Raw genomic sequence first — 19,707 nt, forward strand, 5'->3', positions numbered from 1 at the left:
TGACTGCTCCTCACCCAGTTTTAAGCCTCCTACATAGCTGTTTCAGTTAATGACTATATTTCAACCTACAGTACATATGAAATTAGCACCTTGGTGTCATTGGCTAATTTAGATTTGACTCTGTTCCTACAAAATGCCTGACTTTGTGCAAGTGTCTAAGTATAAGAATTGATGCTGATTTAAAGCTGAAAGCCTGGCTAAAACATTTGCACATTATCTCTCTCTCTCTCTCTCTCTCTCTCTCTCTCTATCCATCCATCCATCCATCCATCCATCCATCCATCCATCCATCCATCCATCCATCCATCCATCTAATTCAATAAATTATCATTTTAAAATGCCTTAGGTCTGTCAGAAATACTCATGAAAAAGCTTTTAAAATAAGCTCTTTAAGCCCCAAAATAACTCTTTTATACTATATAAATTCTCATCAACAGATTTGAGAAATTTTTTCACTGTTACAGTACGCGTGTGTGTGCCTATACCACTGGTACCAATTACCAGTGATAAAGTAGCCCATGAGTCCCTTTGTAGAATGTAGTGAGAATAGGGTATGGGAGATGGGCTTTTCTCAGCCTTCGCAGAAAGTAATGAGCTGCTGAGCTTACTTTGCAATGGAGCTCTTTAAACACCAAGGAATTAGCTATTCTTGAAAGTCTTCATGGAAGAGCTGTCCATGTTCAGTGGGGGGTTATTTGTGCTCTCACGAACAACTTTTAACAACCTTTCAACATCTCTTTACACATGTCTGTGCTCAGAGACAGGTTGCTAGCTTTGTACAGGATCCATATAAAGGATTTAGGACTAGCAAGTTCAGCTTTACAATTAGGTGCTAAGGAATAATTTTGCTGAATACTAAAGGTCTGTAACACAACATTTGGGGGAGCAGGGTCTTTATATGCCTAATGACAAGCCTCTTGAAGCACTTCCTAATGATGGATATGATTGCAATGGGGAGGCCCCTTAAGACTTTGGGCAGGCACATTGGTAATGGTCATGAAGCCTGTTGGTTTAATGACAGTGGTCAGGTTGATAATTGAAAATGTCAAAAAGAACTATGTGTTTGGCTATGTACATCCTCTGTGCATGCTGCCAGGAGTGTTGTCTGGTCCAACAGCTTTGTATTATTTAACTCTGCACATTCTTTAGCTCATATTCACTGTAATAAGGCAGAGCAGCTGATTGTTAGGAGGTGGGGTGCAGTTTATTGGTGTCACATTATTTTGCAAATCAAACCAATCATAGAAGTTGTTCAGTGCAACAGGAAGGGCGCATCACTGTCATAGGCAGACAGTGTTATCCTGTACTAGTGATGGCGTTGATGCCCTGCTGCAAGCATCACACAGTTAGTACACAGTGAAACGAAACAACGTTCCTCCAGGACCAAGGTGCTACATGCAACATAAATTTACAACATAAATTAACATAGACACTAAACTAGCTAACCAAGAGGCCTAGTTAGCTGGCTAGCAGAGACAGGACAGAGAGACCTAACATAAATTACAACATAAATTAACAAAAACTAACTAGCTAAGTATAACATTTTTACAGACAACATAAAGTGCACGTGCAAATGTGCAAACAAGAGCAACAACAAAGTGACAGTGCGCAACCACGACATAACAGAACATAGAATATGGTGTTGAGGTAGTGGGTAAACATAAACATTCTTTAAAAACAGCAGCAAGAATTGAGGAATTAGTGCAAAAATTAGTCCAGTAATGATCATTGTGCAAAAGATAAACAGTGCAGCATTTACAGGTTGGTGTGTACGATAATTTGGTGGTGTAGGTCAGTGTGTCTGCACTTGTGTTGATTAGTCAGTCGAGTCCCAATATTTTGAGGTAGTTGAGTTAAGCTGTGTGATAATGTTTGTGTTTGTGTGTGTGTGTGTGTGTGTGTGTGTGTGTTTGTGTTTATCAGTCCAGTCCCTTTTTGTTGAGGAGACGGATGGCTTGTGGAAAAAAACTGTTGCACAGTCTGGATGTGTGTGCCCGAATGCTTCGGTACCTTTTTCCAGATGGCAGGAGTGTGAAGTGTGTGTGAGAGGGGTGTTTCCGATCAGACACAATGCTGGTGGCTTTGCAGATGCAGCGTGTGGTGTAGATGTCTTCAATAGAGGGGAGAGAGACCCCGATGATCTTCTTCGCTGTCCTCACTATCCGCTGTAGGGTTTTGCGGTCCGATATGGCACAATTCCCAAACCAGACAGTGATGCAGCCGCTCAGAATGCTCTCGATAGTTCCTCTATAGAAGGTGGACCGATTTGAAACATATCCGTGAACAGTCTGTATGCTGGAATGAGCGTAACAAAGATGTGGTCTAAGAAGCTGGGATGGGGTTGGGTCTCTGCCCAGTATACACCTGGATATTTATGTAAACAAATTCCAGATACTCATAACCCTATACAGTACAAAGCACATCCTTAACATTATCACTATGGGGAACATACTGTACACTGTGACCATGGTGAATTTCCATTATAAATCAAATAGTCTGCAGTTACAAAAACTTTCCCAGCAACAAACAGTAACTAGAATTGGCACTAAGTTTTTCCATCATTGCTTGTTGATGTAAACACATGGGGGTCAGGGGTGGCTTAGTGGTTAAGGCTGTATATTAAGATAAAAAAACAAATGTAAGTCACATCTGCCAAATTTCTAAATGTAAACACCCTAAGAGCCCCCCACCCCAATGCATACAGCTGCAGTTCTAGTGGTCTGAAACAAAACATGCCCATCTAAATAAATTTTGCCATTCATAACTCATGTCTTTGTCAATACACAAATGCAGAACGTAATTTAGGTGGTCATCCAGGAAGCAGACATTGGAGAGCAGGATAGATAGGAGACTAACTGGCTATTGTTTGTTTTTTAGATTCACACACAGATTCGTTTACTATAAACCCTTTTTATGTTGGCACAGAGAAACTACCAGCTGTCAATAATCATTAACAGAAAGTTAAATGGCTTTGACTAAATTCAATTAGATTTTATTTATTTTATTTATTTATTACCACAAAGCAGCTTTACAGAATCAAACAGAAAATTATGGAAATGTTTGGGACATGCAGCATTATTAAATTAATAAACAAAGTGGATGTGTATATTTTGACCGTGTGTGTGTGTGTGTGTGTGTGTGTGTGTGTGTATATACACAAGGTCGAAATATACACATCCACTTTGTTTATTAATTTAATAATATACTTTAGATATACTTTAGATCCTGTGTACATATAAGAAAGCCCTAAGTAAATTAAATGTAGTAAATTTAGTAGTAATTTTTAAGTTTTCTTATATTAATGATGCATGTTATCTAACCCTAATGATGCATGTTATCTAATTTCTTTGGACAACCAGCCCAAAGAAATTATAAAACGGCCAATACTGTCATGATGTTCATGTTGACAGATCTATGTAAATATCTTTCCATAACTAAACATTATTTACCAAATCATATAATTGGTATGCTGAGTACACTGAGTACGGCAGTAGGGGCAGTGGTAGCTCAGAGGGCTAAGACACTGAGTTACTGATCGGAAGATCGGCGGTTCGATCCCCAGCTCCACTAGGTTGCCACTGTTGGGCCCTTGAGCGAGGCCCTTAACCCTATCTGCTCCAGGGGGGCTGTATCATGTCTGACCCTGCGCTCTGACCCCAGTTACGCTGGGATACGCGAAGAAGGAATTTCACTGTGCTGTAATGTATATGTGACAAATAAAGGCTTAAACTTAAACTAACTTTGAAAAGCACAAAATCACTGTGGAGTGATTCACATATGGGTATGCACACTACAGAACCGCTCTCAGACAAGCTACTGTATGTTCAGAATCCCACCTTTCAGTCTCCAGTGCTTACCTGGCTGACTCATACACTAGAAGTATGGACTGGGACTTGCCACCGTCCACTGGCTCTTGTAAAAGGTCTAGCACTCTATAGGTATTGTGTCACACCCTTCTACTACAGTATAATCTTCAACAAATTAATTATGAGCTCCACAATCATTGCAAATAGTACAAAAGTAAAAATAACTAACTTGACAGGCAAAAAACAAGCACATGACTAGTTAACAGTCCTCCAAGCATAACAGTGTAGATCTCCCCACCTTCTTGCAAAAGTTATTTCAAGCAAACCAGCTTAAGATAATACCCAGTGGCTAAAGAGCCAACATGTATGGGAAGTCCCATTCCAGGCGTTTGGAAGAACATGGCAAAATGATGCAGATTTTGGTCTATGAGCTGCCATTTATGCATGTACTTTATGCATTGTGTTGCACACTGGGTCCGATATGCATTGAACCAGTTAAACCATCTGAATTTGTTTAATAATCTCTGGGTGTAAGCAGCACTCTCCTGAGCATTTACACTACCTGGAGAGCACATTCAATACATTATGTGTTGACTAAATAGGTAAGTTAAGAAACTTTCATGTCAGACAAAGGGTGGATTTGGTGGCATAGGGAATTATTTATGTGCTTGACAATTAATCTTATTGTAAAGACAGATCATATAGGACTTTTTTTCAGAAAAGGTCGGAAGAACCAGAGGCCCAACCAAACAGTCCCCAATTCTAATTCTATGGTGATGTATTTTGATCACACATTGTGGGTCCATACTGCCTTTGCAACATCATACTGCTCCCCAACCAGTGGGAGGCAACTGCCTTCCCACTATTATTTTCATATTGGTTTAGATGCAAGATATTTATTAGCAGTGTGAATAAGAAACTGCTTTCATGAGTACCCTTTTTATGGGAAGAGCTTTATGCCTCCAGTGAGTAAGGCATTGTGTCCCTTTTGTCTAGTTCTGTCTGTTGATTGAATAGGCAATTCAGCCACAGGCTGGTGAACTATTTTTGACAAACCTTTAGGTAAATTAGGCCCAAGGCAACCACTGCTGAGGCTGCAGTTCTATCCTAATAATCCAATCCTCATGTAGTGCTTGCATTTTACTGCCATCATGCATACAATGTGATGTCTGGGGATTACAGTCAGAACCATGGCATTGACCAGGAGTACCTGTCTTTTTGTTAGGCCATAGATGCATGATTCCATGTTCTTATGATAAATTTTGGTTCTGGCCTTAGTAACAGTTGGGTGCCATGTGGCCAGTGTCCTATTGTTTTTTGTTGGCTTTGAGATTTTAAAACCTGAACAGTAGTGGGTGTCTAAAATTTAAGGACATGTATCCAAAAAGTATTTTTTTTTAAATTGTATAATAAAGAAGTTAAAATTTAGTACTCATATTTATCTTTAAAGCACACATGAGCTTAAATGTACTACTCCATTTATATCCATTATATTATTTTTTAAAGAATTTTTAAATGATTTCATTTTATATGGTTGATATTAAGGTTATGTTTATATTTATGCATAACTCTCTTTAAATATATTATTAATTGACAATGGAAGACACTTACAAATGATATTAATGCGTGTTTGTCTTCAGGCAGTGGTTTACTGTCATGGGGGAAGGATTGGCTTTTTTCAGGGTGATATCCGTCTTCTTTCTGATGACATGAAGGCCCTCCGCCCAACTGTCTTTCCTGTGGTGCCTCGGCTCCTCAACCGCATGTACGATAAGGTAAGAAATACTAAAACAAATCAACACACACACACATATATATATATATATATATATATATATATATATATATATATATATATATATATATATATATATATATATATATATATATATATATTTGTATATGTATAATAAAGTCGAGGTAATCGGCCAGTAGCCCTTGGATAAGTCTAGTGTCAAATAAAGGTTAGCTATGCCTTACGAATCAGGCAGTTCATTAATCCAGCTCCACCACTTTATTGTTAATGGCTTCTTCCACTGTTATGCATTTTGTTCGACTTCCTCAACAAAGCCTGGGGCAGGAACTGTGTAAAATGGACAAAGCACATAGGGCGATTCTGTCTGAGTTATAAGTATGGGAATATCTTGACTCCCACCCACGCTATGGGTGTGCTAGTGCAACTTTGTGAATGTTGATTTAGTATGATTTCAGTTGGCCTAACAAAAGCCTGTTTTTAGTCGTACTTACAAACTGTAATTAGTCACTAGCATGACTAGTATGAGTGTTAGGTGTTAAGGTGAACAAAATGAAGCAGGAGAGCAGCAAAATAACCAATGAAAATGATGAAGAAGTGTGTGTGTGTGGGTGTGTGTGTGTGTGTACTCATTTGGCCAATATCAGACCCAAAAGCAAAAGTACATTGGTCTTGATCTCGCCCAGACTTTTCCTAAAATTTCCAGCAAACCTGGCAAACGGACTTGGCCCAGCTTATTTTTGCACAATGGGCCAAAAAAGAGATATGTTCTGTAGAGCTTATGTAAAGGTTTGTAGAGCTAAGACTCAGGGATTATTATTACATCAAATTAAGCACAACACATTTAAAGTTGCCCAGCTCTAAACATTAAACCCCTTCTTTTTACCTCTGCTAAACAAAGACACATGTGGCCCAGTTTTTACCATTTTGTAGTTTGTTGCATCATCCAAATACTTGAAATTTTATTTTAGTTCTTGTACACACATTATCTTGCCTATACCTTGTGTATAAACTAAAAATAATACAAGTCTACCAGTTCATACACATAATTAAAAATTTATTTGATTTGACAAGTTTAAACATAATGGGTCTAAAGGGCAAAAAGAGATTTCAGGAGAAGAAAAAGTAACAAATCAATGAGAAGTAAATACAGACTGAACTAATAAATCCACTGGCTGGCCAAAAAACGGTTGCTGTTTCAAAAAGGTCAAATTACTGCCCTGCGAAAAACAGAAAACAACTAAGAATATTTAAAATTACTTAGTCATAGATGGATGGATAGACAGACAGACAGACAGACAGATAGATAGATAGATAGATAGATAGATAGATAGATAGATAGATAGATAGATGAGTACTTTATAAATCGCAAAGTTGTTTAAATATAGATATATGTATAAAAAGTTGTTTGAAATTGTATAAATGACTCAAACTGAGTTCAAAACTGTCCAACATATTAAATCCTTTTAAAGAAGGCCGCACATCTGTGAATGATTTCTGGAAAGGTGGCTCAGAGCCCACTTTGTTCCTTTAAACATTCAGAAGAATTGAAAAGCCTGATCCTTGAAAATTATCAGATAGTTTGTTGCCAACTTCCAAGAAAGATGTATCTGTCTTTGTAAACTGTGCACACAATTATTTACTAACACCACTTGCACATTACAGGAACTCGACTGGGAGTTATTGCTGGGAGTTACAGTATATCCCCTGTACAGTCCTGGCCCTGTATTTACTAAGCATCTCAGAGTAGGAAATTGCTCCTAAGTGGCCATAAATTCTCAGAATGATGCCATTTTGGTCCCCATTTTAGGACTAGGAGTAAGAGCTATTCATTTATTCTTAAAACAGGAAATCACTCTTATCTCCACGAAATGTAGGAGACCTCCAGAGGTGTCCTAACTGGTTAGGAGTAGTGAGGAAAATATTTTTAAAAATATATATTTTATCGCTTGCATTCTGTATGCTGTCTCCACAAGTGACTGATACTGTATGGTTTTAGTAAAAGTGAAGATGCGGAAGTAATAAATTAAACGTTGTTCTTACAGCACCGCAGATGATGCGCAGATTCATACATTTCCCACCATGCAGCATGAAATCAACAAAAGACAAGCTGCGTTCATGGACATCCGTGTGCCATGGATCATGTGGGTATGATCCATGGCACACACATTAAAATAGTCATATTTACTGTATTTATATTGTATACATTTTATATACTTTATCACTTTATTAATACGGCATCTCTTCATGGAGTAGATGTGGCAAACTGACAGGTAGTATTGATGCTTTCGCAAATTTCCTCAGGTAATTTTTTTTCTGTAGAAGTAAAGGCAGAATTTTACTTAAAAAAATTCCTTACATTTTACCTCCTTTTCTCATTCTCTTCCCAGTTCCGCTTTATTTTCGAAATCATTTTGATCAGATGACAGACCTACACAGATCTATTATAGCGGCTTCAAACAATTGTGATTGGGGCAGTTTGATTAAAATAACGTAATGCAGCGAGTCATGCAACTAAACCTTTAGTCTGTGTGTAAATAAAGCTTTTACACAACTGCCGCTAATTTCACGATTTCTTTTTTCGACCGTTTTTTTCTCGTAAAAAGTGATGTCAGATGCTTTCTATCTATATTTCTGCTTTATAAATAACTTATGTCCTCCTCTGAGGTAGGACTATGTTCAGTCGTAAATTAACTTTAAGCACGTTTCCTATGAGTGATTCTGGAACACTTAGTAAATACAGGCCCTGACCTTGATACAAGCCACTTCCACATGTTTGGGCCATAAAGGAGTCCCTGGAAGGCCATTGTTTTAGATGTGAAGCAGGCAGTTCAATCGTGTCTCTGACATACTAAAATAAATGTGACACTGCATACAGTAAGTTGGTTGAAACCATGCCATGGTGTGCCATAATCGAAGCTAATTATCAAACCAATTATTAAACTAAGAATAAGTTCATTAGAATGCAATTTTTTTTTTGTCCAAGCAGGCTATGCATTTAACAGGTGTCAAAAACAAAATTTAATGCCAAACGAAAAGATCATGCCAAACGTTATGCAAGGTAGGAGAAAAAAAGTGTGTCACTGATAGATGGAGTAAAAGTAAGAATGGAATTGTGTTAGAAGAGTTTCAGTGTAAGACAAAAAAAAAAAATCATGTTGATGTGTGTATGAAAAAGTGCAAAGAACATGCATAATGCATAGATAGAGTGTGTGTATATGTGTGTGTGTAAGGGAGTGGGTGAATGAGTGTGCATGTGTAATTAATGTGTAATATTAAGAAAAAGATTTGCGTGAGGATGTAAGAGTGTGCATGGTTTCTGTAGGTAACAAATGAGCTTATACTAGAAATTTACTGTAGAAACTATAAATTTACTAGTAGAATTTACTGAAACACTTGGTTTTTTCATGTATGTATGCATTTATTTTGATCAGATATGAGCTGATCATCTAAGCTCTAAAGCTATGTAGAGATAATACTGTTAGACAAATGTTACAAAACATTATATTTTTTGCATTTAATTAGTATTAATTATCTAACATTCAATATTTTTGGTATGTAGCGCTTTAGGAGTTGATTTAAATTGTTAATTAAGATCAGATGTTTCATTTTAAGGAATAGCAGTCAGGTATAAGCTTAGCAGATTCCCCCATTCATGTTTCAAAAGCAAACTTGGGCCACACTGCTCCACATGCTAACAAATCAGCATGTACTGTAATTTGCTTATAAGGTTTTTATTAATACTTTTGGCATCTTTTGTGTTCCCCACCAGAAACTGCTTTTGTGAAATATTTGTATTTATTAACTGCATTAAACATTTTTCTATATATATGCAGCATATCAACTGAGATAGCTTCTTGGTTATTGTTGTTCAGATCTTCTCTCAGGCCAATACACCTGTGAAGCGTTGGCTCCTGAATTTTGCTGCAAAAAAAAAATCGAAAGAGGTCAGCAGCGGGATCATTCGCAATGACAGTATTTGGGATAAGATCTTCTTCAGCAAAATTCAGGTATGTGTTGTCATGAGGCTAAAGCCGGCTTTCTAATATTCAAAGCTTTTGTTAATCCCACAACTTTAATTAAGCATGCATGTCAGGCATAATAGATACATAGGGCATAGAAGAGTATGACACTATGTGTGATATTGTGACTAATCAGAGTTTACTTTCTCCACAGGCCAATGTAGGTGGAAGGCTTCGCATGGTTATAACAGGTGCTGCTCCCACCTCTCCTACAGTACTCAGCTTCTTGAGAGCAGCCCTGGGCTGCCAGGTGAGAACACCTGTGTATATATACAGTACACTACCATTCAAAGGTTTGGGGTCACCCAGACAATTTTATGTTTTCCATGAAAAGTCACACTTTTATTTACCACATGAGCTGGAAAATGAATAGAAAACATAGTAAAGACATTGGCAATGTTAAAAATAATGATATTTATTTGAAATAATAATTGTTTCCTTCAAACTGTGCTTTCGTCAAAGAATCCTCTATTTGCAGCAATTGCAGCATTGCAGACCTTTGGCATTCTAGCTGTTAATTTGTTGAGGTAATCTGGAGAAATTTCACCCCACACTTCTAGAAGCCCCTCCCACAAGTTGCTTTGGTTGGATGGGCACTTCTTGCATACCATATGGTCAAGCTGCTCCCACAACAGCTCAATGGGGTTTAGATCTGGTGACTGCGCTGGCCACTCCATTACAGATAGAATACCAACTGCCTGCTTCTTCTCTAAATAGTTCTTGCACAATTTGGAGGTGTGCTTTGGGTCATTGTCCTGTTGTAGAATGAAACTGGCTCCAATCAAGTGCTGTCCGCAGGGTATGGCATGGCGTTGCAAAATGAAGTGATAGCCTTCTTTATTCAAAACCCCTTTTACCCTGAACAAACCTCCCACCTTACCAGCACCAAAGCAACCCCAGACCATCATGTTACCCCCACCTTGCTTGACAGATGGCATCAGGCACTCTTCCAGCATCTTTTCAGTTTTACATATATATATATATATATATATATATATATATATATATATATATATATATATATATATATCTAAACCCCACTGAGCTGTTGTGGGAGCAGCTTGACCATATGGTATGCAAGAAGTGCCCATCCAACCAAAGCAACTTGTGGGAGGGGCTTCTAGAAGTGTGGGGTGAAATTTCTCCAGATTACCTCAACAAATTAACAGCTAGAATATATATATATATATATATATATGAGAAAGAGAGTGAGAGATAGCCAAATAAGATCAGTATAAGAGCTCACGTGCATAACACCATGCAATGGTACAAATGCACACAGCTTTTAAGAACTAATCACATATTTTTGGTGGCTGTAGGCTGCCTCAAATCCTTATGTCTCTTCATGTAATACAGGACTTGTTTTTCTCCCAGCTTAAGATAGTCTTTCATGATATAACCTGCTCAGGGCAATTTTGAGAATGCCTTCCAAAATGGCTTTAAAAACTGCAAGGTGAACTGCGGGCCATGGTCAAAGACAATGTCCTTAGGAAGGCCATGGAGTTTGAAGACAAGATAAATCTTCTGCAGATTCCTTGGCGGATGGGAGTTTTGGGAGGGGAATGAAGTGAGCAGCTTTGGAGAACTGATCCATTACAGTCATGATGCAGGTGTGGCTGTCGGAGGTGGGTAACTTGATGAAGTTCGCTATGAGATAGGCAGGGGTCTGAAGAGGCCTACTGGCAATATTGGCATGTTTGCACCTCACACAGATGTCGCATGGTGACACAAGGCTGGAGATGTCCTCATTTAGCGTGGGCTCCAAAACACTGTTGGACTTGCGACAGGTGTCGAGCTAAGCCATGGTGGTGAGAAAGCTTGAAGCTGTGTGCCCATTCCAGGACATGAGAGCGCAAAAAGAGGGGACTGAAGAGAAAAATAGGGGGTGTGTTACTTGTCTCCACGTGATAGGGCTTGCTTGACTTTAGTCTTGGCTGTCGAGCTCGGCTGCAACAAACAAGCAAGGGGGAGGAAGAGCGGTTTCGTATCATAGGCAGTGTTGTGGGTGGTCATGAATTACCCTGAGAGGGTGTCTGGCGAAAAAGAAGTAGTCCTTCGGGAGTTGATCATTACATGAGGGGTCAAACACCCGCCTCATCTCCTTAGAGAAGTCCTCAAAGTTGGAACATCAAGGATCGTGGGCATCCCAGAGTGCAGTGCTCCGCTCCTGGGCCCGTCCCTAGAGGAGCGTGATCATGTACGGTACCTTAGAGCATTCCGCAGCTCAAATACCAATGAGCACTGAGAGAGGAAGGAGCGCCATGTGTCTGGATCACCTTTATAGGTTGGAGTTGGATTTGTTAAAGCCGGGTCGTGAAGTCAGTCAGGGCTTGTTTTATGGCGTTATATTCCTGCCACAATTCTGAGAACGTGGTTTGACGTTTTAAAAGCAGACAAAGCACTCTATGCATGTGCAGTGTTTCCAATGCTCGCTTAACATGTTCTCCGCTCGACTCTGCCTGTACGTTCGCTCAACTTTGTCCAGTTTTACAAAACTGCCATGAACCTATCCAATCACAGACATCCACACAGTACTTCTGATTGGCTGTTCCTTCTTTATCAGCTGGCAATATCGACCGCATAACGGAATCGCTGTTGAATAAATAATTCAATTCAATTCAATTTTATTTGTATAGCGCTTTTAACAATTTACATCATCACAAAGCAGCTTTACACAATCAAAAGAATTAAGTTTGTAAATTTAAGTTTAAAATTTAAGTTTGTAAGAATTTGTAAGTTTGTAAATAAGGGCTGATAGAGAAGGAACAGCTAATCAGAAGTAGTATGTGGATGTCTGTGAGACACTGCCCGCAGAATCGAGCTGTTGAGCATGCAGTCGAGACACTGCATGCGCATAGAGTGCTTTGTCTGCTCTCAAAATGTCTACCCGCGCGCTGATTTGAAGCAATGAAGTAGCGGGCCGTGCTTGCTTAAGTGCTGGAGTAATCAGCATGGAATGCAAGACTGGTGGGCAGACAGGGAGGAAACAAGGAGGACACGTGATGGGCTAGGGAAAACATGAGCACGTAGGAAAATGACAGCAGGTAGAATCATGACACATTCTTTATGCACTCTGGCAAATTTAAGCCTTTTTTCTGATTAGCCCCACTCAACTAAACTCAATTTCAATAGTTTAAAAAATCTCCCCATTTTTTTCCCCTCTTCTTAAAACAGGAAAAAAATCTTAAAGAGTTAGATTTTTGCATTGACCACAGAAATTTTTATTTAAAAAATAAAAAGCTACTTTGGGTTAAATAAGTTGTTGCCAGTTAAAACATAATAATCACAACAGTAATTATCCAATGGTAGACATGAATGAAAACTTGGAATATAATGAATGAAAACTTGAAATTTAGTATGAAACCTGATGTTATCTAAGGGCAGGGTCTACCACAGCCAGAAATGACTGTTAATTACCTGATTAGTTAAATCATATATATGATAACCAGTGTTGAGGGAAGTTTTTTAAGTAACTAATTACTTTACAAAATTACTGTCTTTAAAAAGTAATTAGTTACAGCGTTACTTCCTGATAAAAGTAAGTAGTTAGAGTGCATTTTCATTGCAAAAAATGAAAAGTCCTTTTTGATTCCTCATGCATGTTGTTTTAGTCAAGACTTTTATATTCTTTTACTTTTTTATTCTAACATTATCACTCAGTGAATTTTGGACCATAATCTGTTAACTACTAATACCCCTATCTCACCTATGTGGTTTCGCATTGTGGCCGTAAGTTTTAGCGCTGTGATTAGGTTTCCATTTTTATGTTATTGTAAGACACAAAGGTCAGCTATTCTGAACCAGTTCTTGCAAGAACATTATTGTCATGTGCATTTGCAGAACGCATCAAGGCTCATGATGAAACTGACTCTCATAAAGACCATCCCAGAAAAGCAAGAACAAAAAACAGCACAGTTAACAGCCTCAAAAATAAGCACCACAGATTAAAGCCGTTGTGAAGGCTTTACTGAACATACACAGCAGACACATCTCAATATTAACTGTTCAAGGGAGATGATTGCATATATCTTTATATAACTTTTATTCTAGGCTAATCGACCTGTTGCCAGTGAATACAGTAGCATAAGGCAGAGCTGTAATTGGACCTTAAAAGTTAGGCCCGACAGGGACCGAGCCCGAGAGATTTTGGTCCAAACCCGACAAGTACATTTTGATTGACAGCCTTTTAAAAGCCCGAACCCGTTTACAGCCCAACATTATTCATTATTTAATATTAGTTTTGCGGTCATACTTTAACGGAATGTCACACTTTTTTTATTACACTCAAATTATTAATATTTTTACAAAGACTAGAGTCAGAGTTCTCCAGAGATGCTGTAATGTTGATGATGAATATGATGAGGAAGATTGTAGCGCGGCCACATAAAATGATCTTTTTATATAGCAGGCTAATAATTAGTAGCTGATAGAGCTCACCTGCACCAGGAAATGTACCCGATATGGTTTAAGTGTCCCATGACAGTGTTTGGGGCTAGGGTTAAGGCTCTCGCAAGAATACGCAGCTACTGCGCGAGAGTACCCGATGACATGTTGAATAACATAAGCCGGTGTTATGCGCTAAAATGCCCCCCTGTCATGTATTGCCCCCCACAACATAATCACTATAAAATATTATATTAGAACATAATACACACACTGATTGGTTTATTATTATCTAATATAATATTACTATTATAATGAACTCTAGGCATGTGACAGCCGTCAAGACCATTAATACAAATTCTTGTACAATGTTTATTTTGTGGCACATTTATTTTTCGGGGGTTTGTCATGAGTATGCAAATAAACATTTATATACAGTATATACAATAAAAATAAATATTGTTTATGATGAAAAATTAGATTAAACTACTTTAATTATAAAATAAACACTATAAAAGTACACATGTTGTATAGAAAGAACTATTAATATTTTTTTTTATATACAACATATATATTCTCATATTGCTTATTTTATTTTATTATCTTATGTAATTTGTAATTTGTAAAACACTAACCTATGAGTTAATGTTCTCAAATAATGAATAGTGATTGTGTTAAAGGGGCAATCCATGGCAGGGGGGCATTTCAGTGCATTTCGTCCGCACCTACGAATGTTCATAGAACCACGGGCTGTTCATATCTGGGGAAATTTGTAAGTTGGGAACTGGCATGTTTACTCCAAACTGGTTTTAGGACATACAAGCATAAACTAGGCTAGTAAACAATCTTACTACCTGTTACTTATTAAGGCTGTATTAAAGTTTTTTATGTTTTCACACAGATTGTCAGCCAACTAAACATTGCGCAATTAACATTTACACACTTAAATATTGTGCATACATGTGTGTTTAAAGGTGTACGAAGCATATGGACAGACGGAGTGCACAGCCGGCTGCACCTTTACCACTCCTGGAGACTGGACGTCAGGTGAAGCTTTTAGCCTTGTATCACATAATTTTCAGTTATACAATCACCCATATTCTAAATACATCGATGCATCACATTTCTTGTAACTACTGAGGGAAAGAACATTATTAGACATCTATGACAAGTAACTTTTTGCTGTTTTTCTTATAATTTAAGAAATGGTTTCTACCTTTTTATCTAGTCACTCTCTTTAGTTCTATAAATTTATATCTGCGAAGGACCAATCAGTATTAGATATTATATTCAGTTTTAATCAATTATAGTTTCCAATTATTATGTATGTTTTCTTACATAATAATTTTCTTCTCTACTGTTTGAAGGGCATGTAGGTGCACCATTACCGTGCAACCTCATTAAGCTTGTGGATGTTCCAGAGAAGAACTACTTTACCTCAAATGGAAAGGGAGAGGTAAAAATAATATTATATTAAGAATTTGCACTATTGGACAACAGCAACTACCAACACTACCAATTAATATTTCATTATGTATCTTGATTATTTAATTTGGCCTCAAAAACATTCTTATTAAATTACAGGTGTGTGTCAAAGGCCCAAATGTCTTTAAGGGATATTTGAAGGATCCAGTTTTGACAGCAGAAACATTGGATTCAGATGGATGGCTTCACACAGGAGACATTGGACAATGGTTACCGGTGTGCTTACAACATTCATATCATTTGATCCATTCTGGGAGAAGAATTCTGTTAATACCAAAAAGTGATATAATAGACTATGTACTCTGAAAGTTAAATGTTACACATACAGTGGCTTCAAAAAAAAAAATTTTTTTTTTTGGCTAAAACTGTTCACTAGTAACTGGTTTTAGGTCCTACAGCCATAAACTAGGCTAGTAAACAATCCTACTATCTGTTACTCATGAGGCTGTATTAAAATGTTTCATGTTTTCATACAGAGAGTACTGTAAGGTTTACAATGAAAATTAGTTATGCTACTTATTCCTTCTTTGATGCAGACAAAAGAGTATCAATATTATGTCCAACTGAGATCCTGTCCTATCTTCACAATTTTCACAAAAAAAACTACTTAGTTCCTACATTTGCACCTCAATAATTATCAAAAATATGTTGACATTTAGTTACATTATGACCACCAAATATCAATTACTTTTAAAGAGCTAGGGTTGGTGTTATTCCTTAGCCCAATTATACCACCTCATTTAATTATTATGCAGTGAAACCAGTTCGGTGTAATCTGTTCATTTCATTTGGAGCTCTGGATATGGTAGTTTTGTTGTGGGGTTTAGTTACTTAACAGTAAAAATGTTAGCTTGGGTGCTAAAAGGAAAACAGTGTGTGACCCTCGGACAGCAGCTAAACATCCACTCTTGCTGAATGCAGGTTAATTTGTCACACTGGACTACAGTAGAAATGTAGATATGTAGTAAGGATAACTATGGAGTTAAAATACTGTAACACCTTTAAAGAATGGTCAGTAAAATCAGCCATATGTTTATCTGTTTCTATGGGGGTTGATAACACTGTGTTTATAAAAGATCAAGTTCTGTTCCACACCAAACTACAAGACGTATACTTAAAAATTAAAGGTATTATAGTACAAGACAAGTTTACTTGAAAATTATTTACAATGCAATAATACTTTCCTTAAAAATAAAGTACTTTTTTTCTGGTTGTTGGTCAATTTAGGCCAAATATACTTTTATATAAATGTTTTTAATACACTCACCTAAAGGATTATTAGGAACACCTGTTCAATTTCTCATTAATGCAATTATCTAATTAACCAATTACATGGTAGTTGCTTCAATGCATTTACATTTGCGCATTTGGCAGACGCTCTTATCCAGAGCGACTTACATTTTTATCTCATTATACATCTGAGCAGTTGAGGGTTAAGGGCCTTGCTCAAGGGCCCAACAGGACAAGACAATCTCCTGAACTCTAAACTGAATGTCAGAATCGGAAAGAAAGGTAATTTAAGCAATTTTGAGCATGGTTGTTGGTGCCAGACGGGCTGGTCTGAGTATTTCACAATCTGCTCAGTTACTGAGATTTTCACGCACAACCATTTCTAGAGTTTACAAAGAATTGTTTGAAAAGGGAAAAACATCCAGTATGCGGCAGTCCTGTGGGCGAAAATGCCTTGTTGATGCTAAAAGGTCAGAGGAGAATGGGCCGACTGAAGCTGATAGAAGAGCAACTTTGACTGAAATAACCACTTGTTACAATCGAGATATGCAGCAAATAATTTGTGAAGCCACAACACGCACAACCTTGAGGCAGGTGGGCTACAACAGCAGAGGACCTCACCGGGTACCACTCATCTCCACTACAAATAGGAAAAAGAGGCTACAATTTGCTCGAGCTCACCAAAATTGGACAGTTGAAGACTGGAAAAATGTTGCCTGGTCTGATGAGTCTCGATTTCTGTTGAGACATTTAATAAGTAGAGTCAGAATTTGGCGTAAACAGAATGAGAACATGGATCCATCATGCCTTGTTACCACTGTGCTGGCTAGTGGTGGTGGTCTAATGGTGTGGGGGATATTTTCTTGGCACACTTTGGGCCCCTTAGTGCCAATTGGGCATCGTTTAAATGCCACAGGCTACCTGAGCATTGTTTCTGACCATGTCCATCCCTTTATGACCACCATGTACCCATCCTCTGATGGCTACTTCCAGCAGGATAATGCACCATGTCACAAAGCTCGAATCATTGTAAATTAGTTTCTTGAACATGACAATGAGTTCACTGTACTAAAATGGCCCCCACAGTCACCAGATCTCAACCCAATAGAGCATTTTTGGGATGTGGTGGAATGGGAGCTACGTGCCCTGGATGTGCATCCCACAAATCTCCATCAACTGCAAGATGCTATCCTATCAATATGGGACAACATTTTTAAAGAATGCTTTCAGCACCTTGTTGAATCAATGCCACGTAGAATTAAGGCAGTTCTAAAGGCGAAAGGGGGTCAAACACCATATTAGTATGGTGTTCCTAATAATCCTAGGTGATCGTATATTTCTGATATGTACATAAGTCAACTGAAAGCATTCTCGCTATTGTATGGTATTATACTGGAAGCAAATATAAACAGCTGTTCTTGTTTTTCAGAATGGCACATTAAAGATAATAGACAGAAAGAAGCACATATTTAAGCTTGCACAGGGTGAATATATTTCACCAGAGAAGATTGAGAACATCTATATTCGCAGTGAGCCTGTTTCTCAGCTCTATGTTCATGGAGACAGCCTGCAGGTTGGTGCCCAGTCAGGGCCGAATAATTGGCTTTAAAAAAAAAAGGAAAATACTGTAAACCAGATTCATCTTTCTTTCGCAGAAGCAAGTTACCCATTTCATTTCTTTACAGGCATGTCTAGTTGGGATTGTTGTTCCAGACCCTGAAATGATGCCTTCATGGGCCCAGAAAAAGGGCATTGATGGATGCTATGATGAGCTGTGTAAAAATGTGGTGAGTTCCATGCAAATAAATATATGCTTATATACTGTATGTGTGTGTGTGTGTGTGTGTGTGTGTATATATATATAATGTGTGTGTGTATATATATATATATATATATATATATATATATATATATATATACACACACATTATACTTATACAGCCTATACTTTTGTTGTTTTTTATTTATATACACTACCGTTCAAAAGTTTTAGAACACTTTTTCTTTGTTTTTGTTTAGTGATTTATTTTCTACATTCTACAACAATAATGTGGATTTCAAAACTATGAAATAACACATATGGGATTAGGTAATTACGTAACAACAAGAAAAGCAACAGTTAGTTGTTATTTTAAGACACAAAGGTCAGCCTTTCTCTAATAGTTCTTGCCAGAACAGTATTGTCAAGTGCATTTGCAAAATCTGTCAAGCACCATAATGAAACTGGCTCTCATGAAGGCCATCCCAGGAGGGTGAGACCAAAACCTACCTCTGCCGCAGACGAGAAGTTTATTTAGAGTTATCAGCCTGAAAAATTACCAATTAACAGCACCTCAGATTAGCTGCGTTATGAAGTCTTTACAGAGCATAAGTAGCAGACACATCTCAGTATCAACTGTTCAAAGGAGATTAATGCATTTTTTGGACGCATTCAGCATTCCTTTACAATGTAGAAAGGAATAAAAATCAGGAACCATCATGGAGTTAGAAAGTGTTCTAAAACTTTTGAACAGTATACATATATAAAACAACAACAACAGAAACACTGGTTTATCGAAAAAATAAACAAGAAAACTTTCTAATGACACCCGATTAAGTGACATACTAGCGAATCACTGCTGTAAAGTAAAAATAAAAAAAATAACCTGCAATTTACCTTTAAGAATCGCGGCAGAGCAGTGTTTCTGTGTAGAGCAGAGAGAAAGAGTGTGTGTGTGTCTGTGAAGGTGAAAGTAGAAGGGGTCTGTGTGTGTGTGTGGCACGGTAAGGCAAAGAGCAAACTAAGCTTTGAGCAGAAAGAGAAAATGGATTTTTAACCTCTCTAATGAGAATTGCTTTTGCTTTACACAAAATGAAATGTTTTTGTGGACGTGAAATTTGGACGTGAAATGTACCTGCATTTACCACATTATTACTGATTGACTTTCCCCTGTTATTTTTAAGGAACTAAAAAAAGCCATCTTAGACGACCTTGTGGGTTTGGGCAAAGCCGGTGGCCTCCATTCATTTGAGCAAGTTGGTGCATAGT

At 37.7% G+C, this 19,707-nt stretch overlaps 1 protein-coding gene across 1 annotated transcript in view; it reads left to right on the forward strand.

Moving 5' to 3' along the window:
• Positions 1-19,707, forward strand: part of acsl6 (acyl-CoA synthetase long chain family member 6) — a 122,440-nt gene that overhangs the window by 101,556 nt on the left and 1,177 nt on the right. The window contains exons 12-20 of the mRNA XM_053478271.1: positions 5,447-5,581; positions 9,435-9,569; positions 9,736-9,831; positions 14,939-15,011; positions 15,332-15,420; positions 15,549-15,665; positions 18,109-18,252; positions 18,365-18,466; positions 19,623-19,694. Of these exons, the coding sequence (XP_053334246.1) occupies positions 5,447-5,581; positions 9,435-9,569; positions 9,736-9,831; positions 14,939-15,011; positions 15,332-15,420; positions 15,549-15,665; positions 18,109-18,252; positions 18,365-18,466; positions 19,623-19,694 (963 nt within the window). The remainder of the gene's footprint in view (positions 1-5,446; positions 5,582-9,434; positions 9,570-9,735; positions 9,832-14,938; positions 15,012-15,331; positions 15,421-15,548; positions 15,666-18,108; positions 18,253-18,364; positions 18,467-19,622; positions 19,695-19,707) is intronic.

This window comes from Clarias gariepinus, chromosome 19 (genome assembly GCF_024256425.1).
Source record: "Clarias gariepinus isolate MV-2021 ecotype Netherlands chromosome 19, CGAR_prim_01v2, whole genome shotgun sequence".
In the NCBI taxonomy this organism is placed as follows: domain Eukaryota; kingdom Metazoa; phylum Chordata; class Actinopteri; order Siluriformes; family Clariidae; genus Clarias; species Clarias gariepinus.